The following is a 20349-nucleotide window of genomic DNA, read 5'->3' as shown; positions in this document are numbered from 1 at the left end:
TGTTGACATGTTTTTTCATCTGTCTGCATAATTAAACTGTGGATTTAAATCAGCTTGATTCCCCTGGGTGCAGAGCATTGTTATAACAGGCAGGAGTACTTCAACAACACAAAGAGCATCTGAGGCACGTTATGTGCACAGCAGGAGACCGAGGCTGCTCTCACTTCACAACTCTTTCTGTGGCAGTGGACCACGTGGATACTCTCAGATCGTGGCATTCGTGTTTCAAAAAATAAGGATCTCATAAGCTCCGGGGGATTGTTACATGCTCAGTAGGGACAAGACATGGAATGTAGTGCAATAAACCAAAATAACCTCAACGAGGAACAAAAGCGCAGAAAGAGTTATAAGCACAGACTCCTACAGGTAGCCTGTATTTTAATAAAATCATTATAATTTTACCGTATATGCTTCCGTACACGTCCTTCCTCCTCCCTGTCTTTGTGCCTTTGACTGCTGCTTACAAATAAGCAGTGATTTATTAGGCGACTGCTTACGGACAAAAGCGCACGCAAACAAGCGGACAGGCGCAACGACCCGTCACCCTTTGATTCCGTGCGGAGCTAACAAGACGAGATGACAAGTGGAGGAGCGGTTGGTGGCGGTGCTGGCAGCAGAGCTGCGCTCTGTAGGCGAAACCTACCTGTCATCGTAGCAGAAATCTGCGTCCAGCGTGTTCAGATAGAGACCCACAGCCACGGCGGTGCACACAAGCTCCGTGATCATCTCTCACAACCAAAGTGGGTGAGGAGCTGGGATAGAAATGACTGGAATCAGGTCCCCTCTTCTCTCACAAGTCTCTGTGTTATTGTGATCTCAATTCAGCCGCTCGGCAGCACAGCTCTCCAGACAACGCAGGGCATTTCCCATAATATGCAAAGTGTATCAAAGTTTGCCATATTCCCTTTAACCCATTGTACTGACAGACGGGTCAGGGATGTGTGAAGCTACCGCCGGTTTGGCTGGGACCTGGGCGCATATATGCTGCGGTGTGCGCATTTCTCTGCCCTCACACTGGAGAGAGTAGAGCGGGCAGATGCATGTGGTTTTCAGGGAGGGTGCGCATGCGCACAGGGCTCCGCATAGGCAGAATAAGCATGTCATTTAGGAAGTCAGTTATAAATGTATATCAAATGGCACGGCAACATATTATTTTGATTTCAGGGCAACAGAACTGATTGACCTCAGGAAATATGTAAAGCTGAACAGTGATCTTTCGGATTTTTTTTAAACTGTACAACAGGGACATAAATGTGCCTTAAAACAATGTAATCTATTTAACACTTTGTAATCTACACAAACCCCCCGACCCCCCCATGCCAGTTCACTAGTCAACCAAAATGTTATAAAACAATATCCACAAATTCAAAAAATAAATGTATAAATTATAAAATTCAATTACATACAACAGAGGGTAACTTGTTGACCTAATTTAATACAGGAGTCATTAAAATTTGATGACTGTCTAGTCAGTACAGTAACAGTTCATCTGTGAATTATTGTGAGAATAACAGACTATGTAATATTCCCCACTCTGATGTGTGACCTGTATATAAAAGCAGATATTTAGCAAATGTTCAGCAATTGAAAGAAGTTTCTAAAATAAAAGAGCTCAAGAAAAATAAAAGAGTTCAAGAATTTGAATCGGTTGACAAAGCATGACAAAACATTTATGTGATGGTTTTACTGAACTTATTGCATATTTTGATATCTTTTGATAGCTGCCCTAGGTATCACTGTGACTTATTCTATCTATATTTAAAACATATTGATTCTTTTACAATCACCACCCTCCCCTGTCCATGTAGAGGCTGAGGGAGTAGGTGTAACTGATGAATTGTCATGCCTCGCCCTATGGTGCGCATGCTTATGGGCGTCACTTTGGAAACATGCAGCCTTTGCCCCACCAACAACCAGCTGGACCAATGCCTGTCCCACAGTCAGGGCTCTAATAAATCTAGCACAGACCAGTGGGGAAACAAAAACAGATGGTTGGAGAAGGATGTATAAAGCACGAGGGCATTGGCCTGCAATGGGTGAGACAGTGACGAAGCAGAACAAGCTGAGGTTAGAGAGTCATTTGTAATATTGGCTCTGATTCTGAACAAAATTTGCCTTTTGACCTCTTGGAATCTGTTGGACTATTTAACCCTCCTGTTATGTTCGTTTCTCAGGAACAACATTGATGTTCGTGGGTCAATTTGACCCGAAACATAACAGGTGGGTTAAGAAGGGGTTGTGTTTTTGTACCTGAGACTTGCTTCCTCTTTCACAGCATTCTTCACTGTCTAGAGGTAACAAATGACAGTGTGTGTTTGGGTTGTAAGAAGAAACTATGCTTCTGATAATTCATCTACAAGACAATCTCAAAATATGGTCCTCTTGTTGTTGGTTTTATTAAATGATATCAGTTGTACACCAACTTTGTTTCAACATATACCTAAACAATCTGGCAAACACTAAGTGTACAAGATGAATCTTCGCCCTTTCACTATTCCATGGGGACAAGGGCTGCTCTCTCTTGCAGCAGCTGATGCAGGTGATTAAGGGATTAGCTAAGGAAAATCTGGGAGAAATATTCCTGTAGAGTGTATAAATAGGCCCAGGGCAAAACAAACACATTACAGGAGAAGAAGTGTTTACCCTCGCAGACTGATTACCTGCTACATCCTCACTGCGGAGGACTGTAATGAGTATTGCTTGCTTTTTAAGTGTAAACAGGCAGCACTCCTGAATAAAAACATCTCTTTTTGGTTTAGATGCAAGTTTAAATTGCATCTAAAGTGAAGTCTGACGGTTCTGATAAATAGATGATTTGGATTCATTAGTGTTTGTCCCTTTTTAAAATATCTGTTTAGATGTCTTCTGTTTTAGGAAATGACAATCATTTTGTTTTGCTCTTTGACAAGCTTGCATGTTTTGACCAGATTCTTTTTTAGTGAGATTTGTATCTTAGGCCTTTGATTTTAAATGAGTAATAGCTGCAAATATTCTCTGGCTTTAAGGAGACCTCCACCAATTTCAAACAGCCAAGTCTGTTTACAGATCTTAGAGCATGTGTGAAACACATGCTCTAAGATCCTTGCATCAGCATCAGTTGGGGGTGAAGACTACAAGTTTGAAAATGGAAAAATAAATAAATAAATAAAAATCTGGGTTGGGTTGGTAGAAAGAAATTAGCTCCCCACACCTGTGTAGCACACTCCTCATCCCTGCTTGAGGCTCAAGGCTCAAGGCTGCATTAGCCACAAAGCATAGTGCACCTGATTCTCCAATCTAAATGTTGATGGCTGGGTTGCATTATATGTAGTGTTATAGGTGAGTCAACAAACCTCAATTCTGAGTCAGGTCCAAGTCAGCAAAGAATAATCCACACATTTAAGCATCATTACACATCGTGTCGTGCAGTGGTTCCCAACCTAAAGGTCATGACCTTCCCCGTGTATTCCCAAGGTAAATTAGGGGGTCACAAAACATTCCCTAGTTTTTGCATTTTTAAATACTGCTTGCTTTCACCTCTTAAGATAAGATAATCCTTTATTGTCATTGTAACATGTAACAAGAAAATTTTAGAATGGAAAAAAAACATAACATATGAAATAAGACCATATAAAAAACTTAACCGCCAGAACAACAAAATAAACAACAGACCTCTCACACACAGGCATATTATTTTTTAGCAGCACTGAGTGTGGTAACTGCTGTTGATTAAAAGCTATTCTTGAACCTAGTGGGCCTTGATTTGATTGCTCTGAATGTCTACCTGACGGCAACAGTTCAAAGACTGTCCTTAATGATGTTGTGGGCTTTTTTGAGGCAGCAGGAACTGTATAGTTCTTCCAGAATGAGGAGAGGGTAGCCGATAATCTCCTGGGCCATATTAATGACCCTCTGGAGCATTTTCCTCTGAGCCAATGTGCTGCTGCCATACCATATACATATACAGTATGTAAGGATGCTCTCAATGGAGCACTGATAGAAGGACACCAGCAGTCTCTGGGAGATGTTGTTCTTCCTGAGCACCCGTAGGAAGTATAGTCTCTGCTGGGCCTTTTTAAGCAGTCCAGAGGTATTCGCGCCCCAGGTCAGCTCCTCCTCAATATGGACTCCCAGAAAGCAGAAGGCCGGCACCCTCTCCACACAGCCCTTGCTGATGTACATTGGCAAGATGTCGGTTTTCTTCCTCCTGAAGTCGACAATGACCTTAGTCTTTGAGGCATTAAGGAGCAGATTGTTCTCTCTGCACCACACTATGAGCCTCTCCACCTCATCCCTGTAGGTAGTCTCATCCCCCCAGAGATAAGCTCCACCACCACTCTTTTGTCATCTAAAAGCATTCAAAAGAAACAGCCCCTGGCTGTCAGTATATAACAAGCCCTTTAAAATATATATATTTTTAAAATTACTCATATATAATTTATTAGTTCATAAATCGAGTCCAACACACAAAAGGCAATACTGACCAATAAGACAATGTTTTAGAAGAACTCCATTTGCATTGATGCTGCCATTAAGAGATTTCCTGTCCCTTTTGAACCATGCAAAGCGAGTAATGGTATTTTCCATGTGCTATTTACTCCGGAACCACTGCTTGTTTGCCCCAGCAGATAAACATCACACAGGAAACAGATCATCACAGCTGGAAGGGCCAGGCCTCGGCCTTCACAGAAATAGCACACTGATGGTATTAATATCAACACGGAAGCCAAGCAACCTAAAATCAGATCCACCCAGGTCTGTGGGTGTCTCCAGTGGTGTCACCTCCTAATTCTGCTCAGGAAGATCAGAAATATAACTTTGAAAAATATGGGGGTTTGAATTAAGAAGGATATGTTCATGAGTGTTATGTTACATTTGTCCTGTAAAGTCAGTAGGTCGGCCGTGAAAAAACAGCCCATGAAAATATAACACCAAAGTAGATCAAATAAAACACCATGCGCTTTACACATTAAATCATTTTAATGCTTTAACCATAACACGAGGTGGCTCATGATAACCAAGACTATCATCGTTACTGTGTATAATTAATTTGACACACTTTAGGAGGGATGCTAAACTCGAGTGATTCAATTGTGAGGCTTTTCTACTGATACTATATACTTTCTGAGTTAGAACCAACAAGTGAAAATAAATCCAATTTTTACAGCTCAAAGTTTTTAGTTTTTTGCTTTTGTTTTGTTTTACCTCAGCAAAGTCTTTAAAATGAGTGACAGAACAGGACAGTACAAATACTGAGGGGCCTATTCTCTAGGTGTTCTACTTCCTTTTGCTGAATTGTTAGAGACTCAATGACTCTTAAATCAGAGCTCAGGGAAAATAGTAGCAGATTCTGAATTTACAAGTTATCAGATTAAGATATCATTCAAAATATATCAGTTTAATTGCCAAGCAGTTTGGTGGTTTAATAATATAATGTCAGGGGAAATAAAGCATTACATTTGTTTTCCAACTACATTAGAGGTTGGAGCACTACTTTCTAAAAGAAACAAATAATGTTCTCTGGCACTATTCACTTACTTGGCAGATGTTTTAAATTGCTCTAATTCGATTTTAATCTGGACAACATTATAGCAAAATGGGCATGATTAATGGAAAATATGAATCAGGGGACAATTCTTTTTTTTAAAATACGTAATGACGGTGTTTCTCATTGAAAACAACGGTCCGATCTCTGTCGAGCATTGTTGATATTGTTTGAGGCTCCAAGTCAAGCATTTACAAGACTGTTTTCTCTTCCACAGATTTATCTCACAGATATATCTCTGACAGGTGTAAAGTGCATTTTGGTCCATATGCCTTTTCCAAGAATTCAGTGATTTGAGATGATAACAGTGAATTTAATCTAAAAAAAAGCAGTGTGTGCCCAGCACAAGGTCCAGCCAAGTCCCCTCTTCCTCACAAGCAGGGCATCTGGCAGAGAAATGTGTTCTGCTCGTGACTGTAGGGGCATGTTGATGGTAGCCAGAGCATCCTGCATCCCGCTCTCTGATGGCTGCTTGCCCAGAGCAACCCCCCACCCCACCCCCATATTACTTGAGACAATCAAATCTAGACAATAAGAGGATTGTGAACAGAAAGAAGACATTAAGATAATATGATCATGGATATACAAAGTGGATTAATAGAGTGCATATGTGAGCCTGTAACAGACCTGTCAAAGGCTTTTTCAGTGACATTTACCTGATGATTGCTTTAGCTCACTCTCATTTTTCTCCAGCTGTGTTAATGCTTGATAAAGTCTGTCACTTGCAAATTTTACCCTTTGATTAATTTGGGTTCATTAGTTAAAACACAGTCTCCCCATTCACAGGAAAGGGCATTATTTCAGCCTCTAACAAAACACTGACCAGCAGAGAACCAATGATGTAGGCTGAATAAAATGTTGCTCTCTTCCTGTTTTCGAAGTGGGAGGAACCCTGAGATGATTTTCCAAAGCAGGATGGCAGGAATTTGTGTCACATTCAAACACTGCTGTGAGAAACAAAGATCACAGCTAAGGGCCATTGTTTGACTGATTTCTCACTTCCTCATTCATCTGGGGTGCAAACTATCCCCATGCAAACTATTCCTGTCTCCCAACACACACATCCTATAATCTTTTTCTTGTCTTCTGCTAAGTGCAATATCAGGAAACTGCAGTTTACCCACACTACTGCATCACCTGGACAGCCTTTCTACAAGTTTATATGTTGGTTTGTATGTGTTGAAAGCAGACCATATCATGGCATCATACCGTGTCCTTTTTCTTGTCTTCTATGTGGGCACATGAAAGAGACTGTGCCAGGGCGTGTGTTTATATATACTTATATGTGCACAAACATCAAGAATGGGACAGGGTGACAGGACATGACTCCCTCAGCCACACCCAAATTTAGCAGTATTTCCAAAACAAGCTGTGTTCGCATTTTTAATTACTGGCATTTGTGTCAGTCCTGTTTGGCCACTGCGAAACATGGAGCTGGATCTAAGCATAGCTCAGATGCAGCATAGAGCCATCTCATCTGTCTTTAAAGCTCTAAGACTTCCCCATGTTTCACTAGTGGTGACAGACCTATGGATGACCTGCAGACGTGCACTCTGCTGCAACTACAGTGACAGATAATAGTCGCAGAGGAAGACATGATACTACCAGTGCTGCACAGTAGGACAGTGCATCATGGTCCCTTTGTTTGAGGTTAATTTTGTTCAAGATAATTTAATTTTGCAAAATGGAAGTTCCTACAGAGCTCTAATCAAAACTGTGCCCGTGCACAGCCGGTATGACCATTACTGCCTCAGTGTTGAGCACTGTGAGACGCTTCACAATGTGACAGAATTACAGTAACAGTCAGCGTGAAAGAGATGTGGATCCCCACCTTTTTTTTCTGACAGCCCAGTAAAATCTGCCACCACCCATCATGTCTCAAATGTCTTCAACAGTTATAATGTTAATGTTATTTGTGGATGTCAGTGTTTAGGTTGGCTTGGTAAAGTTTGTAGTCATCATAACTATATTCCTATTATTTATTACTTTTAGGCAGCTAATTGTGTCATTTTGTTCACTAGTTTTAACTATTTTAAACTTTATCTATTACTTGTAGCTATATCGACCCATTAACCTCAGCCATTACTTTAAGCTAAATATTACGCTGAGCTAACATCAATAAATTAGTACTATAGCGCTATATAAACTCTTTATCTGCTATTTGAGCAATTTATCCTTTTTTATTTTAGCTATTTCAAACAGTTTATCCTAAACTTTCAGCTATCTATTTATCCATTATTTTAACTATAATTAATCTTTTACTTTTATCTAACATGATCTATCTAACTGGCTACCTTTAGCCAGCTGTTTCAACTTTTCTTGCAAAGTACAGTACTTTTAATCTACTTTTACTCATACTGTGGTGCTCAAGTGGTACAACTGACTCCATATGTCCATATATTTTCTGTCAAATCATACTTTTTATTTTTTTCAAATTATTTGATCTTCCTACACACCCCCTGGAAACTGCAGATGCACCATGGCTGCGAATAACTGACAGAGCCCATCTCCTGTAGTGTAAAAGATTCTCAAAATGTCACGCACAGTAATAAAGTGTTCTCTGTGCCCATAATGCATAATTCTAAAATTATCATATACAGGATTTGTAAATGCAGTTAAATATCATTTTCTCTGAAGCACAGTGTGATGTTTTTGGTCCCAAAAATGCATTTTATTTCTGACCTTTCCTCTTGTGTCTGTTTCCGATCGGTTTTAGTGCAATTCCCACAAACATAATTCATTTTTACTCAAAACTATGACATTTGTTTTCAAACATGTGAGAAAAGCATGATTTATTAAAAGAGCAAGGTCACAGCAAAACAGAAGTAAAGATTATAAAGGGATCAGGGGTGCCACTTAGCCTGTGTTTCTTTTCCCCTGTTTCCTCTGGTTTGGGAGCCTAGAAATAGGGTTTCCAGACCAGTCATCAGAGGGGGCCCCAGTCCCCGTAAATCCCACAGCACTCCTGGCTCCCTGAACGACTGTTATGAGCAAGTACTTTCTCAGGAGTCACTTAAGGACAAAATGCTTAGACGGATATAAATCAATCACACAAGACATTTTTGAAGGTCAAGGACTGAGAGCGGCAAATGTTTAAGGTTTATTTTTCATCAAAAACATTAAAATATATACAACAAAATAAGATGATGTTGAAAGTGAAGCAGAGACGGTGCAAATAAATGACAACACAATCACTTTAAAAGTTTGTTAGTCATTTATAATCATGACCCATCAATCAACGCCTTATAATCATGTTCATGCGTTTAAGTTCATCAGCTTGTAATTCTGTTTCCTTAACTCTTCAGCCCGACAACAGCATAACATCTCGGTGACAGCAGGGGATCAAAAAGTTGCACCAGTGCACAGAATGATACATCCTCCTGCAGTAGAAAAAGACATACACCCATAAAACAATCAGACACCATAAAACTGAATAAAAACACATGCACATAAAAATCTTTTCTCAGATTGATTTTGACTCTTGGCATCCTCTGCTGTATGATGTTCTCACAATTAAAGATTTCTCCATTGAATCCCCAGAGTAGACACATCAATCTGGACAAACACTGTGTCAGATGGACTCATGTGGAAAACAAGCCTGTCCTCCTTGATGGCCAGATGTTTAGTACTATACTTTTGCTGCTTTCATACAATGTCAGCATAAATAGATTTCTGTTACTAGCCTTGCAGTCACACCCCCTTTAAATATCCTAAATTATTCATCATTATAATTTATTATTTGCCCAGAAACCAAAGTACTGGACAAACTGCATTTTTGATCTGACAGTGGTGCCATATGGGAAATTAAGGGATCGCCAAAGTTTTTGTAATTTATCTTGTGTGAACCGTGAATGTTTGTACAACTTTTCTGTCTGTGTCATCAGTGTTTCTCTGAGTGGCAATCAGTGCCATCCATCCCTAGGGCCAGCTGGGACGACTAGTGTAGCTAAACACAGCACACACACACAACACTAGTCTCTTTGGTTTCTCAAGGTATAAAGTCCCTTACACACATGATCCGCAGTGTATATTTTATCACATTTTTGTCCTTTGACCTTCCAGAGGACATCAAACCCACCTAGAAACACTGTGTATAGTTTACAGTATGCACAGCTTAATAAGTGCATTGGTGTGGCTGTCAGGGCCTGAAGCCTCTATGGAAACATACAATAAATGATAATGTGTGTTTGAATCCTTCTTTAATGCTGAACACACAAACAGCATCTAGTAGTTGTGAGGCTTCACAGCAGTTCATGTCTTATATCAAATGTTCCACTTCCCACACACAGTAGATGTGAACAGAACATAGTAACTAAGTGGTCCTCCCCAGGCTCGTCCTAGATTTATGCCACAACTGAAATGATTTTACCTGTTCCTTCAGGTAGCACAGGCGATCCAGGAGAATTAGACCTTCGATACAGGGAGCCAGGGTCACCTTTAACTGGTTGACATGAAAGAAGAAAGATGTGAAATAAACATTCATTTATTCCATTTCATATCAGTGGTTTCATCTATCTGGTACAAAATGGTGCTTTGCTTGCAAGTTGTCCCTGTTAGGCTACTCAGTACTGGAACTGCTTGTGTTCCCAGTAGCTGTTGGGCAATCCCCAAAAACCATTTAGCTGTTTTATGTCAAGAAGGAAAATTGGTATGTTAGCTGACACCGCAATTAGTGGCCTCAGCTGAAAGGCTGGCTTTCTCCCATTCCTGTAATACTTCCCTATACTCTGCAATGATCTCACTCAATGCTCTGGCATCATGCAGTGCATCTCATTTTACAGGAATGAAAACGCAGAGATTGTCAAGCTGGAAACAGGTTGTTGTGGTTTAAAGCTGTGTTAAGTATGCAACAAGGATTTAATACGAAGATGCTGTAAAGCCTGCTTGTTGGTCATTTTAGCGTTTTTTTTATGCTGTAAAGCCTGCTTGTTGGTCATTTGGGTGTTTTTTTTATTTTGAGAATATAAAGCGAGCACTCACCATGTTAAAGGCATGCATCTCATCCATTCGTGGTCTGTATGCGTCATGGTAACCCTGGATGTCATGGTCAGAAAGCTGAAGAAAAAGAGAGAGCTGCTCTTGTCAGTCAGAAACGGAGGGCAGTCAGTGTGAATATAGGGGAATGAAAATGAGAGAGGAAGAGTTCCAGTGGAAGAACTGAAAGAAAAAGATCTGTGGGTTTTGGAGTTGTGAGAAAACATAAAACAGACCAAAATACACCATCCTTATTTTCATGATTACCCAGGGCAACCAGAACTCCTCGAAGTCCCAGTGCCTGGAAACATCCTAAAGCAAGCTCTCAGGCACCTGTACACTAACCTGACATGAATTTGAAAATGTTCTAAATAAACACACAAGAGAAAACATTTTCTTCTCATCACGCCAACATAATAAGCATTTCACCCGTGGTGCTCAGTTTCTACAGAGTACTTTCCAGTTTTTGCCTGGAAAGTGTTATAAGACTGTAATGTTCTGGTCCTGACCTTTGATTCATCCAGTTCCAGTCTGCGTAGAGCCTGACGAACATAATCCACAAATGATTTAGCCTTGGAGTAGACATTCCCAACTCGCTTTTCGCTGCAGAACAAATGCACACACACACATACACTCATTTTTGCCCTATGAAATAAACAACATTCACTCCTTATTGTGTCTCCTGTTTTTTAAATCCATGTCCAAACTATTAAACACTACTAAAGGCCCAAACAGTGATGAATAGGTGCTGCTTGGAGGAAACTAATGGATACTCGATCGTGATCGGGTATTGGTCATTAAAGTGAAGTTCACACAGCACTGGGCTTCTGATAAGGGCTAATTGAAGAAGTGAAATCTGCAGTGTTTACTTCAATCGTTCAGTTTATTTAGTTAGAGGAGAGCAATGACCATCATCCAAAATCCTCAGTCATCAGGAAAGCAAAATAACAAGAGCAAATGACTTTGGAACTATGTTTTGTGGGGGTAAACCAGCAGTGACTCGTGTTTGGAAAGCACTGCATAGTCAAGTAAACTAAGGCCAAACTGCAGTGTGACTGATGAACGTGTACACTACTCTGACTTTTGTTCATGGTCTTACTTGTACCACATAAACAGGAAAGGCAAATTTACACAAGTGAACAAAAGCAAGTCTATTAGAGCTGATTATTTTAGTTAATTACAGTGAATGAGTGTGCTGATTATTATTTTGTGTCTGTGTTAATGATTTTGCAAATTAAATATCAGAACACTGTGATAACTCCTCATTACAATTTCCCAGAGCCCAGGATGAAACCTTCCAATAGCCTTCTTTGTCTGGCCATCAGTCCAAACCCCAAAGACATTCAACAAAAGCATTTATTTTAGAAGGCACACAAAAAAGTGAAAAGTAGGAAATTTTGAGAAGCTGGAAAAAGCATTTTTAGCTCTTGGAGTCTGTTGCTCCACCACTTTGGTGTGGACTGAAATATCTCAACAACTACTGGATAAAAATTTGGACATACATTCATAATGCCCAGAGGATGAATGCCACTCACATGGAGGCCCCACACAACTGTTAGTGGATTGCTGTAAAATGTGATACAAATTATGAAATAAGTGACTTAAGTAAGTATTCTTTGAAATTGCTGCTAATTAATTTTGTGCTTACTGAATAATCTTTGTCTTAACCGAGAACTAATTACATAACTCAAGTCTGTAATAGATTAGCTTGAACGTTAACAGTTAGGTTTACAGGTCTTGGTTCATTTGTAACCCAAACAAAACCAGAAGCTAACACTTTTCCTTTCTGGTTCAGATCAAAGAAAACAAACACCAAATGAGATTTTACCTTTTGTATTGCTCCTGAAGTTCACTGCCTGTTCTGCTAAAACTTGTTACCTCAGAACACACTGCATGTGGACGCTGTCACATAACATCACCCTTTAGCTACACGTATACCACTTATCCTGTAGAGGTGTCACTTAACATTCTTATATTTAATACACAACTATGGAACACAATGTCTCGCCAAAACTGCATTGGACACTTTGGGCTATGATTTCTCAAGATGAAAATAATCCCAGATGTAAATTACCTTTTATAGGAGCCGTAGTGGTCCCTCAGAATAACATGAAGCACTGCTCGGTAGAACAGTGACTCCATCTGAATCTATACAAAAAGGTCAAAGATAACTTGATTCAACATAATGCAGTGTACAGTATGTTTCACATTAAAAGTTTGTTACTCCCTTGTGATTTATCCAGTGTGTGCATGAACGCTTGATGAATATTTCTGACACTTTCTAAACATAATGCAACATAAGCAAGCAATCAAGCCTGTTTTGGATTCAGGCCCTGGTTCCAACAAGTAATCAATCTTGCCATGATTGCATTAATATTTATAAACATTCCATATTAATGGCTAGTGGTATTGTGATCAGCTTTGGCCTGGAGCTGTGCGCTTTAAAGTCCAAGTACATACACTGCAGTCAATCACAGAGTTGAAACAATAGCAGAATTAATGGGCTGACGGTTTGAATCCATGGAGGAGATCTACGATGAAAAATAATTCAGTTTTGAGTTATTATGAGCACCCAGATTTGTGGTTTCAAATAATCTGATTGATTTGTTTAGATGGGTAATAGAAAATGACATTTAACTCCCATTCTTGTGTGATTATGACTATTAGTTTATGACATTGATTACATTTCAGCAAACCTTACTTACCCCTTGGCCATGTGAAACTCTCTCAAGAGCCTGTTTTTTAGAAAAATGGTAAAGTCTTTAGACAAAGTATTTTTTGGAAAATCAGATCTGTAGCTATAGTTGCAAAGGTGAAAACCACCCCTGCTAAAAACTCATTAACAAACTAGTTTATCCACATGTCCTAGAGTAAATAAAAGGACTTTTCACTGTCAATTCATCAGAGGTGGTTGTTACACATTTATGTAGGCAAAATGATGCACTGTGCACATTTTTTGTGGTGTCGTCCAAGCTCACCAAACATGCAGACATCCTGGCATTTCTGCCGCAGAACCAGGACTGGCTGCGGAGGTACTGGCTCAGAGGAAACCCACACACACTGTGCAAACACTCTGCAAGGAAACACACAACGATAATGGAAGTAAAATGACTGATCAGTCTGGCTGATTAATTTGGGCTTTTTCAAACAGTTACAGTGAAGTTCAAGTTGGCAGGAGAAGGAAACATTTAAATTTATGGCAAAGACTTGCATCTGCTTTTTTTCACTACGAACGTCTTATATCATCTAAACAAGCTTTGAATGACTACTCAAATAAAAATAACATTGGCTTAAAGAAATGGTTTTGACATACTGGGAAATAGGCTTGTTTGTTTTCTTGCCCAGAGTTAGATGAGAAGATCAATACCACTCTCATATCTGTCCATTAAATCTGAAGCTATAGCCAGAAGAATATTCGCTTAGCTTAACATAAACACAGAAATTTGGCAGACTCTCCTTTGCTGGCACAGTGACTTTCTACCTATCTTAGCAATAACATTGACTTTGGTTTCAGTATGGATTAAACAAACAAGTTACAACATGTTATACTTATTTAGTGAGCTTTAGACATGCTGTTCTTTTCAGCTTTGGACAGCGCTAGGCTAGCTACCTCTCCATTTCCAGTCTTTATGCTAAGCTAATTATCTCCTGGTTATAGCCTCATATTTACTGTATAAACAAAGAAAGTTTTATCAAGTTTCTCCTCCAAGAAATAAAGTGAATACATGTAATTTCTAAAATATCAAACTATTCATTTAATGTGAGTCTGTGAAGAGAAGAATTAAGGTAAACCCCTCCTTCCTAAATATTTTTGCCTTAAAGGGTCAGAACTGTTGACCTATGCTTGCTGTTGTAAGGAGCAGCATAAACCACTTATTTCTAACCATAGCAGTATGTACAAACGAAGATTCCCAAAGGGGAGAGTGCTGAGTGTGACCTCTTGACAGACCACCATCTTTATTGTGTCATTTCTAAAAGGGTCAGTGACTGAGGCCAAGGCACACCAAGTCCAAAGGGATACGGAAGAACCTGACAAAAGCACAAACAACATGCAGCTGGGACCTGTCAGGCTCTTGCAAACTGCTCCAGACGTGCTAACTTATTAGCAATCGGGTTAGCTTTCCCATCTGCCTGGGACATAGCTTGCTGACAGGCCCTCGGTGGCAACTGAAGCAGACGAGCCTTTACTTAGTCTGACAGATAGATTACAGTATATACACAAGGCTGTTTATAGTAGCTAGCCTCATGCGGACCACAGCGTTCGCCTCTTAAGTGGCCATGTACACGCACTCCAATTCAGAAAGACAAATATTTCTGATATCCTTGTGTACGACTGGACATGTACACTTGTAAACACATTGGCTACAGACTCATCTCAAGGAAGTAGGTTTTTTGCAAGTAAACAGCATAAGACTGGATTCTACATAATGTGTTATATTTAAAGACTTAATTAAAGCCTACATGAGCATATAATTATATAACTGTTTTCTATAATGAAGCTTTTCAGCTAGTTAGCTCCTTTTTAGGGTGAGGTAGGTGACCACAGAAGCTGGCCTGCATCCCAGACTGCACTGAAAGGGCAACAGGGAAGAGAAAGTGTGTGCATGTGCAAATCCCTTTGTTCACTTTAAAAGAACAAGCTGGAGTTCAAAAAGCAAGCATGGCAAGAAGTGTTTTCAATCAACTGGAATGATATAATTTTCCACTCTTGAAGCTACAACAGGCCCTTGATGACGTGGGGGTCGAAGGTCACATTGTTAAAAAGAGATGATTCGATACAGTACCGACTGTAGCAAAGGCTCTTTCTCATTAACGACAGAGGCTGCAATTGTACACTGCTCGGTAGAACAGAGACTCCATCTGAATCTATACAAAAAGGTCAAAGATAACCCCACAGCATGAGGACACATGCAGATGATTTCAAACATCATAAACTATGAGGTAAAGGAGCATGAAACAGGGATGATATCAGTCAGTTATCCTGCATTTTGGCAACTGAATTAATCGTCAAGCTGAAGCAGCAGCAGTAGCAGAGAATGACAAACAATCTCCTTAGTGTGGAAGTCAAGGCTGACTAAATAACAGTGAAAACAAAATATTACACACTTCTTGCAGAATCAGCCACTTCCAAATTATTCCTGGCTGTGATCTGTATCTCTGAGTGTGTCACTGTCAGTATGTGTGTAGTTACCCTGCCTGGCAGTGTCAAATTCCTCAGACAGCAGGTGATAGCAGCAGCCCACGCTGCAGACTGCAGCCAGCTCTGGTTTAGCCACAAACATCCTCAGGGTGCTGGGAGCCAAGTCACCACATGTGTGCAGGCCAACCATGATTGCATCCTGGAGTTTAAAGAAAGTGTGCAGAGAAAGCAAAGAACAGAAGAGAAGGAGGAGGAGGGGCACGTGTGGAGATCGATGGTGAAATTTATTGATGATGACGTGCTGCACATTTGGCACCGCAATAACATCCCACACTCGACCCAGTAATGCAAACTCCAGCCACTATGACAGACTTGTAATTTTAGGAGCTGCTGTGGGAATTGTGTTTTACTACTATACAGCTGGCCTCCTGTCTTCACCACCACCTGACACACACAGCAAATGTGTTTTCCATGTTTACTTTTGGCTTTATCTGACTTTGGATTCTGCTCACCTCCAGCTCGCTAATGAGCTCGCGGAGCTCTGTTTCCGCTGTAACATAAGATGTGAGAGTTGAAAACATGGCGCCGGCACTCTTGCTTCTGTTTAGAGCTTTCTTCTCCAGGTTCTCCCTCTTCCTCCTCTCTCTCTCCTCAGCACTCAGTTGACTCGGGGAAATTCTGGGGGGTGTAGTCTGTATCACATCCAGTGAAAGTGCACTAAGGAAGACCTCCTCTGTTTCTGGGTTTGGCTCTGAAGGTCGCTCCACTACAGGGTTGACATCTGATAAGCTGGTTAACACCTTGTCCTCCTCCTCTGGTATTCCTGGACCATCATCATGTAAAACTCCACAGCCTCCATTAATGCCAGGCTTTATTTGTAATAGCTCCTCCTGTGGTGAATGTGTGACCTCTGCTAGTGCCTTCACTGCCTTGCTGCGTTTCTGGTACACCCTGGAGAACTTCTTGATCTTCCTGTTCCTCTCCTGGGCACCGTGGGTGTTGGTGCTGGAGGAGTCGATGCCATAAACTCTGAGGCCATACTGCAGGGAAAGGAAGGAGCTCAGGTAACCCTTTCCTGAGCCCACGTCAATCACCTTAGTGGGAGCAAAATGATAGAAGATGGAAAATAAAGCTTCTTCTGTTTACAAGTCATTCCAAGGTAGAGCCTTTAAGGTATTCATAGGAACATGATAAATGACAGTTTACCTGTTTGACTCCACAGCACTGAGCCAAACAGGCCACCACCTCAGACATAGATTGAACTTCATGAGACTTCTTTGAATTCATAAACTCATCTGGCTCCACCTCAGTACCTTGATTTGACAGAACAGAAGAAAAGCATCTTTTAAAAAGACATATATACACCTATGCTGTTGTTTAAAAAAATCCCAAATCAGCCCTATAATTGCACTTCAGTTGTGGTCAAAATTTGAGCTGGACAATTCTTGACTAGTTTCCTACTTTCAACCTAAAACACTGCGGACATAAGATGCCTTCTTCCCTACCCATCTCTGCTGCTGAAGCACTAGACTGCGGCCTGTTCTCTCTGAGGGCCTGCAGTAGCTCATTTCTGCTCAGACTGACTCCAAGGCCAGGAACAGAGTAAACCTTGGCCATCTGCAACAGTTCGTGGGTATCGACCAGCCTGTTTGTATTCCTACAAAACCCAAACTTGGTTCCGGTTTGCTCTGTTTAGGGAGACAGACAAAGATTGGTATTTTTATTTTTTTATTTTAGTAGAACTGCATTTAGCTCTGTGTTTATATTACACATACACTGTGCAGATTTTGGTGCAAGGAGTTAAAGCACTTAAAAGCTAAGAACATCCAAAGTACAAAATGTTAATAAAAACTTTAAAAAAAGAAACGCTTTATCATATTTTACTTTCAATATCTTTATATTAGTTTCATTTAACCAAAAACCGAACGTCTTTACCTTTTCCTCTGTGCTCTGGCTCCCTCTGCTGGTCAGTACAGGAGCTAACTGCAGACAGGACCTCCTCTGGTGACACGGCCATAAGCTGTTTCCACACGTCGTGAGTGTAAAACTCCACAGTGTGAGCATTAGCGATGCCCAGAGTTACAGACAAAAACCGCTTGACTTCATCTATCCGTTGTTGAATTTCTGTGAGGCTGTATGTAGAGGGTACCATGTTAAAAAGCTGTGAAGCAGACCTAAGTGAAACGTAAAGCTAACTCTCTACTGCTGATACGCGCCTAGGCAGTAGCAATCAAAGGTTCGATGATTTTTTAAATAAAAACCTGCAATTCTTTCCATAAAATGTATGTCTGTATACATACAATAACAAACTCTTGGGATGTAGAAAATATTTTGCTTGGTCAGGCAGAGCATGCATTTAGACATTTCCTTGTATTAAAGTGATCGCCTCAGAGATTAATCGAGATCAAATACTCTGTAATCGATTTTCTATGTCTGTCCTGTACACGTCATCACCCAGCGTCTGGGGGGATAAACTACGACGCTTGAACACGCATGTGAGATGTAAACATTTAACATTTCCTGGTAAGATTTCATTATAATGGCACCGACAGATCAGAAAATAAGGAATAAGACTTATAATAATAAGAACAATAAATCAAAAGGAAACGCACATGGTGTCAAAAAGAAGAGGAAATGGATCCCGGAGCACAAAATATTCGAAGGCAGTGTTAACGAAGGTGAGTTTAAAACAGCTGCTCTGCCTAAGTAGTAAGACCAGTAGCTTAATAATTAATAGTAAGTTTCTTAATTCATACACCTGCATTTACAAAGTAAGACAGCCAAAAATGAAGCACAACTTCTTTTTTTTTTTATAAATGCATGTACTTTCCTCTCTAGACAGATGTTGCAAATTTAACTGAGAAATTTCATAATTAATCTGGCCTTTCCATGTGACATAAATTGTAATAAATAAAATAATTTTAAGCATACACCTGGGTGCTCTACTAATTTTGGCTAATAGGTGACTCACCAACGACCCACCTTTTGTTTAAATAGAATATCAACATTAAATAATATGGTTTATATTCTTTACTCTTCAGGTCAAGGATTTGCATTCAAGAGGAAGCAGAAAGTCAAACATGAGTACAACAAACTACTGCGGAAGAAGAAGAATTCTGAGTCCAAACAGCTGTACAAAGAAGAGTATCCAGAACACCTCAGGCATCTTTACATGGCAGAAGAAGAGAAACTGAAACATGAGGCTTGGACCAATAGAATGAATAGGACTATGCAGAGAATGAAAGGCCAGAAGAAGAGAGAAGTGACAGATGATGACACTGCTGGACAACAAACTGAAACGGCTGATCAAGATGCAAATGTTGCTGGTTCCTCTGGGCTGACAGATTCTATGCATGACTCAACAACAGCTTCAGAGAAAGAGAGGTAAGAAATATTTGTTGGCACAAAGTTCTAAAATTACATTTTTTTAAAAATGGATTTCGGAAATATATTACAGTATCTGAGTCAGTTATTGCTGCTGAGCTGGGAAAGAAAGAGTAACTGCCACCTTTCTAATGTTCTCTTCCAGCCTACCAATAAGCAACCGCATGAGGAAGAAAATGGCGAAGAAGACATCCTATCAGAAGACAAAAGAGGAATTCGAGAGTGTCATCGAAAAACGTAGAAAAAAGAAAGAGGTGAGCTCTTTCCCCCGCTACATGTGGGTAACAATAACGCTACCTCTGTTTTTGTTACAAATTTTGTTTTACTTGGATTGTAGTCTGACATGTTAATGACAGGTTGTCTCGTTCTTTTGTGTTTATTTTTTCTTTAAACCTAGGAGTACCTGAAAAACAAGCAGCAAAGAGAAGAAGCCATTCAGAGGTACAAACAAAAAAAGATGGAGACGTTCCAGATGCTGAGCAAAAAGACCAAGAGGGGACAACCAAATCTGAACCTTCAGCTTGAGTATTTGCTTCAGAAGATACAAGGAACTGAGAACTGACTGCGGACTCACAGCTGATCGTGAGGAATGAATGGAAAAAGAGTGGATTGTCCCTGTATTTGACTTGGATATTTAAGACCTGATACAGACATATCTGATGTGCACTAGGTCTGTGCTTTCACGCCATTGTTTCAGTGGTTCTCTATCCATAGAATACCTGATATTGTGACCTATTTTAATCTTAGACCACAAGATGGCATTGTAAGATATGAAGAGATGTTCATGTAAGACATTGTTTAAATCAATAAAAGCTTTCTTTAAAGTGGTAGTTTTTTGAAATGGGCAATGCTAACTGCCATGACACAAAATAATAATTCACTAATTTGTAATTTCACAACATTAAACTAGTTTTGCTTTTATTGAAACCATTGAAAATGGGTTCCTAATCTGTAGTTTACTGTCATTAACAACATTAACATTCAAGATAGAACCGATCTTGCGCCTGCTGTTGCATACGTGTAACTTTCATAAAGAGTCTGTAGCCCTCTCTGTCAATGAGGCAGCAGCATGTGCATGCAAGCTGAAAAGCCTCAGGCTCCTTCCTCATGACATCACATGGTTGCAGAATGACTTCTCTAACATTTATCTGTGAGGCAAGACTTCCTAAACACGGTCACTGCTCTGCTGATATTGAGATGGGAAGAAGGCTTCAGTTTCCACTGCATATAAAAAGTAAGACATTTCCCTTCTCTTTTTGGTATATTGTAAGAAGCAGTTTGTATGTTAAAACTGCAATAAATAGTCCGATAGAACTATTTGCCATGA

The 20349-nt window shown here is 40.1% G+C and overlaps 3 protein-coding genes across 4 annotated transcripts in view; 1 reads left to right on the top strand and 2 right to left on the bottom strand.

The window, feature by feature from the left end:
- The window catches only part of tmtc2a (transmembrane O-mannosyltransferase targeting cadherins 2a), a 55626-nt gene extending 54073 nt beyond the window's left edge, over window positions 1-1553 (bottom strand). Inside the window, 1 exon segment of the mRNA XM_020599622.1 lies at window positions 644-1553. Within this exon segment, the coding sequence (XP_020455278.1) occupies window positions 644-726 (83 nt within the window). The 5' untranslated portion in view covers window positions 727-1553.
- Window positions 1554-8600: 7047 nt separating this feature from the next.
- Window positions 8601-17991, bottom strand: mettl25 (methyltransferase like 25). Its single transcript, XM_020599618.1, has 12 exons — window positions 17574-17991; window positions 17144-17326; window positions 16845-16951; window positions 16151-16732; window positions 15690-15837; window positions 13477-13571; window positions 13204-13233; window positions 12573-12646; window positions 11008-11101; window positions 10505-10579; window positions 9894-9965; window positions 8601-8904 (listed from the first exon to the last, which is right to left on the bottom strand). Exons 1-12 carry the CDS (start codon window positions 17788-17790, stop codon window positions 8818-8820), a joined length of 1764 nt encoding a protein of 587 aa, XP_020455274.1. The 5' UTR covers window positions 17791-17991; the 3' UTR covers window positions 8601-8817.
- A 94-nt stretch (window positions 17992-18085) lies between these two features.
- ccdc59 (coiled-coil domain containing 59) lies at window positions 18086-19863 on the top strand. Of its 2 annotated transcripts, none has more exons than XM_020599619.1 (4): window positions 18086-18316; window positions 18680-19022; window positions 19168-19276; window positions 19420-19863. In XM_020599619.1, exons 1-4 carry the CDS (start codon window positions 18178-18180, stop codon window positions 19582-19584), a joined length of 756 nt encoding a protein of 251 aa, XP_020455275.1. In that variant the 5' UTR covers window positions 18086-18177; the 3' UTR covers window positions 19585-19863. The 2 variants fall into 2 exon arrangements, with proteins under 2 accessions (XP_020455275.1, XP_020455276.1); XM_020599620.1 differs by having other exon boundaries at window positions 19168-19299; window positions 19420-19507.
- The last annotated feature ends 486 nt before the right edge of the window (window positions 19864-20349 follow it).

Source organism: Monopterus albus, unplaced genomic scaffold (genome assembly GCF_001952655.1).
Source record: "Monopterus albus unplaced genomic scaffold, M_albus_1.0 scaffold41.1, whole genome shotgun sequence".
Classification (NCBI taxonomy): Eukaryota; Metazoa; Chordata; class Actinopteri; order Synbranchiformes; family Synbranchidae; genus Monopterus; species Monopterus albus.
The sequence above is the reverse complement of the archived record's forward strand: the minus strand, read 5'-3'. Positions and strand labels throughout refer to the sequence as shown.

Excerpts from the sequence above, each read along its gene's own strand:
- mettl25 (XM_020599618.1), bottom strand. The coding sequence starts at position 17,790 with ATGGTACCCTCTACATACAGCCTCACAGAAATTCAACAACGGATAGAT. Across the intron at positions 12,647-13,203 it reads GAGTTTCACATGGCCAAGGG|ATTCAGATGGAGTCACTGTT; the intron begins GTAAGTAAGGTT and ends CTTTTTGTATAG. Across the intron at positions 10,580-11,007 it reads TGGAACTGGATGAATCAAAG|CTTTCTGACCATGACATCCA; the intron begins GTCAGGACCAGA and ends CTTTTTCTTCAG.
- ccdc59 (XM_020599619.1), top strand. The coding sequence starts at position 18,178 with ATGGCACCGACAGATCAGAAAATAAGGAATAAGACTTATAATAATAAG. Across the intron at positions 18,317-18,679 it reads CGAAGGCAGTGTTAACGAAG|GTCAAGGATTTGCATTCAAG; the intron begins GTGAGTTTAAAA and ends TTTACTCTTCAG. Across the intron at positions 19,023-19,167 it reads ACAGCTTCAGAGAAAGAGAG|CCTACCAATAAGCAACCGCA; the intron begins GTAAGAAATATT and ends GTTCTCTTCCAG.